At 40.0% G+C, this 11406-nt stretch overlaps 1 protein-coding gene across 2 annotated transcripts in view; it reads right to left on the reverse strand.

Moving 5' to 3' along the window:
- The window catches only part of tcea2 (transcription elongation factor A (SII), 2), a 30329-nt gene extending 24048 nt beyond the window's left edge, over positions 1 to 6281 (reverse strand). The window contains exon 1 of one of the 2 annotated variants that reach the window (XM_020615064.1): positions 6056 to 6281. In XM_020615064.1, the coding sequence (XP_020470720.1) occupies positions 6056 to 6124 (69 nt within the window). In that variant the 5' untranslated portion in view covers positions 6125 to 6281. Of the gene's footprint in view, positions 1 to 5546; positions 5684 to 6055 lie in introns of those variants that run through there. The other variant, XM_020615065.1, reaches the window with a different exon arrangement.
- Between the last annotated feature and the right edge of the window lie 5125 nt (positions 6282 to 11406).

The following is an 11406-nucleotide window of genomic DNA, read 5'->3' on the forward strand; positions in this document are numbered from 1 at the left end:
GACATAAAAAATAGTAATAGAATTGATGAGTTTAAACATAAATATAAAGGTATGTGTCAATCAAGATATATGCAAGAACAGGCTTAATGATTAATTAGATGGAACATTGTGGGTGTGGTGTATGAATGTTAATACTCTGTAATAATTCTTTAGTATATTACTTGTGTGGTGTAGAAGATAAGTATTTAAGAATGTAATTATGTACAAATGTTAACACTCTGTTATAATTCTTTAGTATATTACTTGTGTGGTGTAGAAGAGAATTATCTACAGCCCGACAAATAGCTAATATATACCAACAGTATAGTAAGGATGTGAACTGTCTGACCATCAGACTAACATTTCATACCAGTGGCACTGGTACATGGGATTTTGTTGTAGCCCGTTTTTTTTCTGGAAAAGAATTCCTTCTCGTTGGTGATGTTTGTGTTGGACTTCATGCAAAGCTCAGCTCTCGTTTGCCAGGCTATTTCCTTCTCATTTTAGGGCTCAAGTTACTAATATAATACAACTTAAAGAAAGGCTTACAGCAGGCCAAGTCAAACTGGGGCTTATAAGTGCTGCCCACATTTAATATGTGGGCAGCACTTATGTGTGACTTAAGTATTTCATGCGTTCACAGCTTTCACCTGAGTGATAGCAGAAATGTACCGGACAACAACAGTTTTCATCAAGCTCAAGAATTTTTTTATTGGCAATTCACTATATGTGCAGGACATACAGAAAAATCAAAATACTGTTTCTCTCTCCTAATGTTGAATACCCATACCACTTAAGAAAATAAATAGAATAAAAGTAGAAAAAACTCAAGAATATATAGAATATGAATACTGAATTAAAGTAACTAGAGAAATGCATTTCTTTATGTATGTCTTTATGTATGGGTTTATTATTTTATTGACTTCCCCATCTCACTCAAAGTGAAACCAGAAAGCTCACAGTGATACCAGGAGCATGATCAATCAGAATAGCTTAAAGTAAAAAGCTTGCAACACATAAATAACAATCAGTGTGATTTAAATAGCCGATGATATGCTCATTTCCAGCCATTTAATGTTTTATCTTGAGTGGCTCTAGATTAGCTTTGCACCCATCATAACTCCAAATAGTCTGTAATTATTTCAGAATGATAAAACCCGATGTCACAATGTGAGCCTCCTCCTAAAAATGAGAGGGTAGTTCATGAACGCACACAACCCCTGTTGCAAATGTAGACAAACATTGTGAGGACAATATTGCCGAGATAGTTTCTTTGCCGCAGCTACAACTGTACATGTAGAATGGGAGGCAGAGCCTTTAGCTATCAAGCTCCTCTCCTGTGGAACCAGCTCCCTGTCTCAGTTCAGGAGCCAGACACCCTCTCTACCTTTAAGACAAGACTAAAGACTTTCCTTTTTGAAAATGCTTATAGTTAGCTTAATTATAATATTGTTGCTTCAATATAATCCTAGTAGGACAGTGGGGGAGGGTAGAAAGGTACTTGTTTTGTTTTCTCTGTCTTTTGCAACCCATCCCGGATTATCTTCACCAGAGAAGAACTCTTAAACATCGGACAATTCACACCAGACCACCTTTCTCTGACATTCTTGAACAAAGAATGCTGTGTGGACATTCTGATTGGCGGCGCAGCTGCAATCTATGAGACCTGGAGGAAGGGCAGACAAGGCAAATGAGCGGGTGCCTTACTCAGGCTACGCCAGAGAAGGACCCGGACTCCACTCCTATCCATCCACCTAGCAAGTGTCTGCTCCCTAGTCAACAAGATGGATGAACTCCTTCTCGTCAACAGGACCAACTGTGATTTTGCACCCTCTGCTGCTTTGTGCTTCACGGAGACTTGGCTCAGTGACTCCATTGCAGACAGCACAATCCAAGTACCGGGCTTACAGGTGTACAGAGTGGATCATGTAATGGAGCTGTCCGGGAAAACAAGAGGAGTGGGAATCTGTCTCTACATAAATGAAGGTTGGTGCACAGATGTCACAGTGCTCCAGCAGACATGTAACACGGACTTAGAGTCCAAGAACTGCCCAAATACAGACAGCACATTACCTGTCCCACCAGGGACAAAATCACACCCGACCACTGCTACACAACAATAAAAGACGCCTATCGCTCTGTCCCCTGCGCAGCCCTTGGACTCGCTGATCACTGCATGGTCCACCTTATTCCAACCTACAGGCAGAAACTTAAACCTGCGAAGCCTGTGGTCAAAACAGTGAAGAGCTGAACTGAGGAGGCTAAGCCAGAGCTACAGGCCTGCTTTGACTGCACAGACTGGAGTGTATTTTAGGCTGCAGCTACAGACCTGGATGAACTCACTGACACTGTGACATCTTATATCAGCTTTTGCAAGGATGTGTGCCCAATAAGTCCTTCTGCACATACAACAACAACCACAGTTTTGCCACCCTTCCCCCCTGCCCCCCACCTCTAACGATCTACGAAAAGGATGTGCGTGGCCTCTTTAAAAAAAAAACAACAAAGGATCAGAAAGGCACCAGGTTCAGATGGTGTGACGCCCCCTCCTGCCAGGCACCAGGTTCAGATGGTGTGACCCCCCCCCTCCTGCCTGAAAGTGTGCACTGATCAGCTGGCCCCCATCTTCACACTTATCTTCAACAGGTCACTGGAACTGTGTGAAGTCCCCTCCAGCTTCAAACACTCCGCCATTATCCCAGTCCCCAAGAAACCCTCCATCAGTGAACTGAACGACTACAGACCTGTCACCCTGACATCGTAGACCCCCTTCTGGACTCCCTGAAGTTCACCTAGCAGGCAAACAGGTCGGTGGACAATGCAGTTAACTTATTTTTTTTTTTTTATTGAAACAAAGTAACGATGCAGTCAACATGGCACTGCATTACATCCTGCAACACCTCGACTCCCCAGGGACCTATGCACGGGCCCTCATGGTGGCCTTCAGCTCAGCGTTCAACACCATCATCCCGGACACCCTCCACTCCAAACTGACCCAGCTCCCCCAGGTGAGACTGGGAAAAACCACATCCAGCACCCAGATATATCAGCACAGGCACCCCCCAAGGATGTGTGCTCTCCCCTCTGCTGTTTTCACTCTACACCAACGACTGCACCTCGAAGAACTCCTCTGTCAAGCTCCTAAAGTTTGTTGATGATATAACGGTCATTAGACTCATCTGAGATGGCGATGAGTCAGCCTACAGATGGGAGGTTGAGCAGCTGGTCCTGTGATGTAGCTGCAACAACCTGGAGCTGAACACGCTCAAAACAGTGAAGATGACAGTGGACTTCAGGAAGAACCCCCACCACCATACTTGCAGCACTATACCTGTAGTAAAGTCCTACAAGTTCCTGAGCTCCACTATCTCCCAGGACCTGAAGTCAGCGTCCAACATCAGGACCATCCCCAAGAAGGCACAGCAGAGGATGTACTTCCTGCATCAGCTCAGAAAGTTTGACCTGCCCCAGGAGCTGCTGATACAGTTCTACAGAGGAATCATGGAGTCTGTTCTCTGCACCTCCATCACAGGTTTCTTCCGTTAAAGGGAGTTTTTCTTCCCCACTGTCGCCAAGTGCTGCTTAATAGGGATTTGTTGGGTTTTCTCTATAATAATAATAATAGTAAGGTCTAGACCTTACTTTTTTAAAGTGTCTTGAGATGACTTTTGTTATGATTTAGTGCTATAAAAATAAAACTGAATTAAATTGAATTGAGAGGAGGGAGGAAGAGAAAGCCCCGGAAGAAAAACAACAACAGTAAAACAATAGAGGGTATTTTAGAAAAAAGAAGAATGACAAACTCTACTGTATTGTCAAACTATTCCCAAACCCCACTCTGACATTTAAAACAAATCTATAAACAGTTTTCCCACAACTGTTACTGTACCACCAAAATTTGCTCTTGGAAAATGACAAAAAGAAAAACATTCCCAATCATAAACTCTCTGTATGTTCAACACTAAACCTGTATAATCACTGAAAATTGTGCATAACATTCATTTCCACTGCTACGGTTACCCTTAAATAGATGTAAATGATTAATCGATTGCAGTTTCTTAAAGACAAGTATAGCAAACAAATGCAATTTTCCTGTCATGCCTGCTACATTGGCTATGTTCTCTTACACTGAGCAGGAAGAATGATTTCTACCAGCCACAGTGGCAACGTTAAACTGTAACTGATCATCAAAGTCAAATCTCAATCATCACATTTGAGTAAGGTACTGAATAATGATTTTATCTACTGCAGGATTTACATCCAGATATAGGTTTCTTGTTTCTACTCACTGCTTTACAGAACATTGTACATACACATTGAGAGCCACTGTACCAGAGTCAAATTCCTTGTGTGTCCAACATACCTGGTCAGCTGAGTCTGATAATAAAACTAATGAAAACAAAAAGTGAAAAGCTACCATCTTAAATGGTCAGTATTCCACCCTGCATATGAGAATGGCATTGATTTAGCCTTGCTCTCATTCACCACGCTTTGTCACTCCCCTGTGACATTCATTAACCCCATCCTCACTCACATTTCCTTGTGCTGCATCTGCTCCTCACTGGGGGCTGTGCTGCAGCTGCACAAGCTGTGGAAGCTCAAGTAAAGGCAACACAGGAAAGGTCATTTTAATTCTATTGTATATTTCAATCAAACACATAGCTTATGTTTTGCACCCACTATGCACTCCAGGATACCTGAAGGCAAACTGGTTGTTCCAATGCTGCAGGCTACAGGATAGTCCAACACCAGCGACAAGCTGAGGCCGAGTACTCATGATCAAAAGTTATCAAAATGTCATAAGTTCTTACTTAACATGTTGGACAGTATATATTTAAACAAGGGACTTGCCATTCCCCTGGATGAGTACCTCCCCATAAATATTGTACTTTGCACTGTTTTGACTTAAGAAAACATGAAATGGTCTGCCTTGTTTGTTTACAATAGTATCTCTGAGTAATCATGTATATATGTCTTTTTCTCTTTCCTGATGCCTGGAGTGACACAGAGAGGTAAAAAAAACTAAAGTAAACAGAACATTTGAATCAAAGTATGGGTATGAGAATCACTTGGCCATGACCCTTCAGATGACCTCTGGTTTGTATGCTGGTATGACATTTTGCTAAAATGAATGATGATGTGCCTTGGCCCTTAGTTTGGATGTGGCCCCAGGGTCTATAGTCCGAAGATGTTTCATGAAGCGTTCACTTTCATGAACTATTAGGAAGAGTTTAGTCCACACTGGTTTAGTTCAAGTATTTAATTTGTATTCATTTTTAACCACTCTATACAGTCTTACAAGTTAGAGTAAGTATTTGACCAGCCAGAAATGATTTATGGCCACGGTTATTAATGATTTAGTTAGAAAACAAGATCAAAATTAAGACTGAAATTAAATCAAAATCCTCTTCCTTAACATTTTTATTTGAGGACACAGAATCCGTTAGTTTTTGATCTATGTACATTTAACTTTCATAATTAATTCACAATTATTTAATAGGTGCCCAGTTCTCAAGCTGAAATGATGCTGTTTTATGCCTGTTTTTCTTGTTTACTTGTCTACTCACCGCTTTACAGTGCTTAATATTTGTTCTTCATGATGATACATTAGAAAAAACTACATTATAAACATTTCAGGAGCTCACAGCCCACAAATTACTTTCCCCCAGTATGTACACCAAGCCAAAGCTGCCCTTTCACTAATTAAAACATTTTAACTTCTGATGACATATAACCAACATAAAATACTGTAACCTCTGGAACTGCAGTTAATAAACTGGGGTAAGCTGACGAGATAACTGATTGCAGGTGGGAGGGTCATAATTGGCAGCTTTTGGACCAATCACTGCTGTGATTTAAAACCAAACTGTTTGCAAAATTCTGAAAACAAAAACAGGAGCACTAGCCTTGTGTCTGAGATTAACTGCAAAGTATATAGTTCCTCCTTTACACAGCAGCGAGCAGAGTTCTGACACATTCTCCGTGCTTCCAGAATTTTCCCTCCCTCAGCAGTTAAAGGTAGAGCTCATCACCTGACCGCGTTTTCTGCGGATGCAGCATCTGTTTTTGCACTCACCGTGTCTTTCTTGTGCACCATTTTATCCAGCTTTTTGGCGATGCGCTCCACTTCCGGGTTTTTAGCCATTTGGTCAGTTCTGCTCCTATGTAGCGGAGAAAACCTCCGCTGATGTGGAAGGAACACTCTCTCAGTCTCTCTCTCTCTCTCTGCTTCTCTTTGAACAGTCTGTCTCCTCTCCCAGCTGCTGCCTCGGTGTCGTTTGTTGTTGTGCGACACCGTGGGACGCTGGGAGTTGTATTTTTTTTCCAAATCAAGTTTGGAACAACCTGGCCAAATTTTTAAAAGAATGGGATTTGTTTCACCACTTTATTTAAATGTCATCTACAGATGAATATATGTGGATAAAAAGAGTAATGTTCCTGTCTGATAGAAACCTCGAACATTTTGAAATCTGCCATCAAATGTAACCTGAAAGTTGATTGTTGTATAGACTACACTTTTATATGACATCCTGAGCTTGATAGGATGTTGGTGGAGATTTTATTTGAGGTAGCTGCTGGTAACTTTCCATCTTGAAACACACAAACAAGTGATTCAGAGAAGACCATCAGATTCTGATGAAATACTAAAACTTTTAAGTTTTTACATAATTAACAAACTATATTACCCAGAAATCTCACCACCTTTTTATAGCTTTAGAATATTTTAAGAATGTGATATTGATTGACTATAAAACCCTGTAGCCAATGCCATGCATGTATGCTGACCTTCCTCTAGATGTCAGTGTTGAAAAAGGTTTTGTATTTGGTGCCCTCTTCAGAAAGGTTGACAGTGATTTACATTAAATGTGTGAAACACAATTTATTTGGAAACTGTTTGACTAACTGATGTCTTTGGTTTTATTTGATTAGAAGTTAAATCACCAGTGAAAAAGAAGTCATCATGGAACCTGATATAGGTCTAGTGACTAAAGTCTTTGCTTTATTATATTTGCAGTGAACCTAAGGGCCACTTTTCCTCTGTATTATTATTATTATATTGGTCTTCTCCCACTTCAGCTCATAATGCACCCTGACATCTGTAGTTATGAAGTCCTTTGAAAGACTTGTGTTGGTCCACCTGAAGGACATCATGGACCTGCAGTTCGCCTTCCGGGGTACCAGGTCAGTGGATGATGTAGTGAACATAGCATTGTATTAGATCCTGCATAACCTCAACTCCCCCAGGGACCTATGCATGCATAGGTCCCACCTATAGCTTTTTATCATGTCCTGTTACCAGAGAAGATACAGATAAACAAGGCAAAGCCTGTGTCTGAAGACCACTCCTCTCTATTACCACCTCTGGATTTTGTGATATGTAGTTACTCTATGTACATGTATTTACTTGTCATGATTTTGCAGGGTTTTGACATTATTCTAACAAATGGTAACTCATTTCACAGCGCATCTCTGAACAGCATCCAGTTAGTCATGCTTATCTGTACAATTACAAAATGTAGATAACCTATAACCTTAGTCTCATCTGAGGTAATTTAACTGTTCTAGTGAATCTTTAGCAAATACATTTACCCTCAGAGAGGAAAACAAAGCCAACTCCACACAATACTTGGCCTGCTTTGTAAAAGAAATGAGAATGGCTCCATCCATCCAACAGAGGGGACACTTCCTGCCTGAGGTCATTACTAACCGCAACTCCATAGATCCCATCTACAGTAAGTAGAAAGGATACTTCCTGATGAAGAGGGTCAAAATGAACAACACAGGCTCAAGGAGAGTGGGCACTTCCTGCCTCAGATGGTCAATAGCTGACACTCCCCAGATACACTTAAAGTAGAGAAACACTTCCTGGTGACAGAGGTGACTGAATGAGCCCATAGGTCAAGAGAAGAGGGTACTTCCTGAACTTAGCCACTGATAACAGGTTTCATTGCTCTAATGACCACAAAACAAACACTTCCTGGATACATAGGTCTACTCCAGGTAGAATGGCCAGTGCCACATGTCAGAAGTTAATCCAAAAGACTCCTTCATTCAGATATATATGTTTGCATAATTACACAATTATGTTCAGGGGCACGTATTTGATTCTATGAATCTCTGCAGTCACCGGCAGTTCCTGGTGTGAATGACAGCCATGTAAAGTGCAGGACTGTGAGACCTGTGATACTCTGGGTAAACACTCTGGTGAACACTTAACCCATTGCAGGATACGATTCTTATTATCATTGCTAACTCTGAGAGACGAGACAGTCCAAGTAACTTCAAAACAGTACTGATTTATTCAAAGGATCACAGGTAAAATTAACATTACACTCTCAGATATCTTGCACCTCCAAACTGCTCGCAGGCAGATGTAAGATGAAAGACCCTGAACCCACCAGGCCTATACATTATATCCCCTCGGTTGGGCTAGCCCCATACTACCCAGAAAACGTCAACCGAGACGTCTCTGTTGCCAGCTTTGCAGCTGGCCATAGCAGTAGTCAAAACATGAAGTAAATCAATGTGTGTGTGTCTGTTGATTAAGTGGTGTGTAGCTAAAAACATTCTCACACGACCTCTAGTGACATGTCATGACATTAAACATAAGAAAATATTATGGCTAAGGCTACAGTTCTACACTGTTGATTAAGTGGTGTGTAGCTAAAAACATTCTCACGACCTCTAGTACATGTCGTGACTCAAACATAAGAACATATTATGACTAAGGCTACAGTTATACACGTCATAATAATAATATTAAACATCCTGTCTGCTGACAGTAATCAACTCTTCCCTCTAGTTATCCTTGACCAGATGTACCCTGTAGAAACTCATAAGCATGACTAAGCATTTAACAGTCTAACTAAACATCCTATCTCCGCTAAACATTTCTAATACATAAAGTATCTATCCAATTTCTATCTGACTAAAAATACCTAACACCATGATTCTCTGATATGACACAGCAATCACTCCAGTGCAATAAAGTGTAATTACAATTACAAATGTTTACAGTTGTACATATTTACCTGAAAGCTCTCCTGCCAAAATCTCGTAGATAGCTATAAATAGTTGTTTTGGAAAAATATTCAATAACTTCACTTCCACCGAAGCAGTAAGACGTGATGTTGCATAATTCACTGAGCAACTATATGGAACCTTTTTTTTTTCAAACTTTTAGCTTTATTAGAAAAACATGTTTAAAATAGTTAACAAGAACCTTAGGAAAACTAATATGCTCATAAGATGTTCCTACAATGGCTATATTGACGTTATTGCAACAGTACAATGATGCCATCATACCACACACATCTGGCTATAACAGAGACATGAAAGTAATGACACATTGGTAAATGGTGTTATACTTCTATAGCACTTTGCTTTGCTTTGCAGCACGCTGAAAGCACTTTCACACTATTTGATCATTCACCCATTTGCACTTCCAAGCACAAATACATTCACGCACCAGTGTCAACACCGGGAGCAACTGGGGCTCAGGGTCTTGCTCAAGGACACTTCAACATGTGGACTGGACAAGCCGGGAATCGAATCGCTAATGTTCTGGTTAGGAGATGACCTGCTCTAAAATGGGAATGAAATCCTGACATTATTTTTCAGTCCCTTAAAATACAGTGCACATTTTCTAGTGGGCATTAGAAGAACTGCAGGTTAAGACCCTTCAGCATCAAGTTGCTACCCATGTCTTATAATACAGCATTGTCTAGTTTTGTACATAAAATGTTCTGTCCTGTATTGAATCAATGTGGGATGTGATTTGTCTTGTATTTTTGTACATATTGTGTTAATGCATATATTAGGATCCACAGTGGTGAAAGCATTATAATATGAAATAAAACCAAATCAATTTTAATAGCTGAGAGGTTTATCACCTGAATGGCTCACTGTGGCCTCATCTCCCTCACCTCTGTGTCCCTCCACCTGGTCCTGTGGCTCCTTCCACCTGCTTACTGTTTGTTACTGTTGAGAAATCATTTTTTTGTCAGTTTGTAATGGCAAAATACAGCACCCATTACCTCCGGCTCCTGTAGAGATGAAGCCAGCCAAAGACATGATTCAGAGGTAGTATTCAAAATGTTTCATGAATTTTGTAAACAAAACACTGGGTTATTGTTGCCAAACTCAAAGTGAACCAATTAATCGGCATATTGGGTTTTCAGGTTTAACAGCCTCATCTTTAGCTTCAGCTTGCTGGTGCACAGAACTGAATCTGACCCTCTGGAACCGGTTGTTTCTTGTCACAATGCATCTTCGGAGTTTGGAGTTCACTAATGATTGTTATTGTGAAAAAACACTTCAGACACAAAATATTATTCAAAGAAGAGTACTATAATGTGATACAACTATATAGTATAGTGTCTATTATATATTTTAAAACATGTCTGGAAGGGATCTTTTTGAACAATCGTGCAAACGTGCATTATACAGCCTTGAAATCAGAATTCATTATATTAATTTTAAACCTGTAATATGACCCTGTCAAATGTGTGTTCTGTCATTGTGAAAGGATTTGTCCTTATGAATAAAGACAAGATGTTGCATTGTGCATTCCTCTCAGTGTGTGTGTGTGTGTGTGTTTGCATAGCCATCATTGTGAGGATGAATGAAAATTTATATCCTTTGGAGTGAGGACCTTTTTAAGTGAGGACATTTAGGTCGGCCCTCACTTTATTTTCACTGCAATGGCCTGTAGACGTTGTTAAAAGGTTTCTCAAAATTTCAGAGAAGTCCTCAGAAAAATAGTAAAATGAGAAAAAAAATGAAGAAAGCTTCTGTATGTTATTTTAATATACACACTTTTGCTCTATATCACCCCTAACGCCCTCATACAGTTACAGCACCATTTTTGCTCTCTGCTGCCCCCAGCCCTAATGTGCAATAATTGCACTGTTTTTCTCTCTGCTGCCCCTCAGTCCAGATGCATAATTACTGCACCGTTTTTTGCTCTCTGCTGCCCCCCTACCCTTGCTGCACAATTACTGAACTAGAGTTACAAACTCCAGAAATACAGTTACAGGACTTGAGACAGTGAAATTAAATAAATACACTTAAATGACATTAAAATAAATAGGAAAGTTTCTTGGCCGCCAAAAGCAGATCAATTAGTTCAAGTTCAGAGTGTTTATTTGTCATATTAGGAAACGTGTTTCCCTGTACAATGAAATTCTTACTTTGCTGTCCACATGAATGTCACAAAATACAAAAGAAATATAAAGTAGATAAATAAGTAACACAAAATCTAAGGCACTTTAAGCAGCAACAAATGCAGCAATATAATCAAAATATATCATAATATAACAGAGAATGTATGCTGCATAGGAGCAGAATGTGCAGCAGAGTCATTATGCAATTATGCATGTAACAAAAATAAGTAACAAAATCTAAGGCACTTTAAGCAGCAACAAA

This window comes from Monopterus albus, unplaced genomic scaffold (assembly GCF_001952655.1).
Source record: "Monopterus albus unplaced genomic scaffold, M_albus_1.0 scaffold157.1, whole genome shotgun sequence".
Lineage (NCBI taxonomy): Eukaryota > Metazoa > Chordata > Actinopteri > Synbranchiformes > Synbranchidae > Monopterus > Monopterus albus.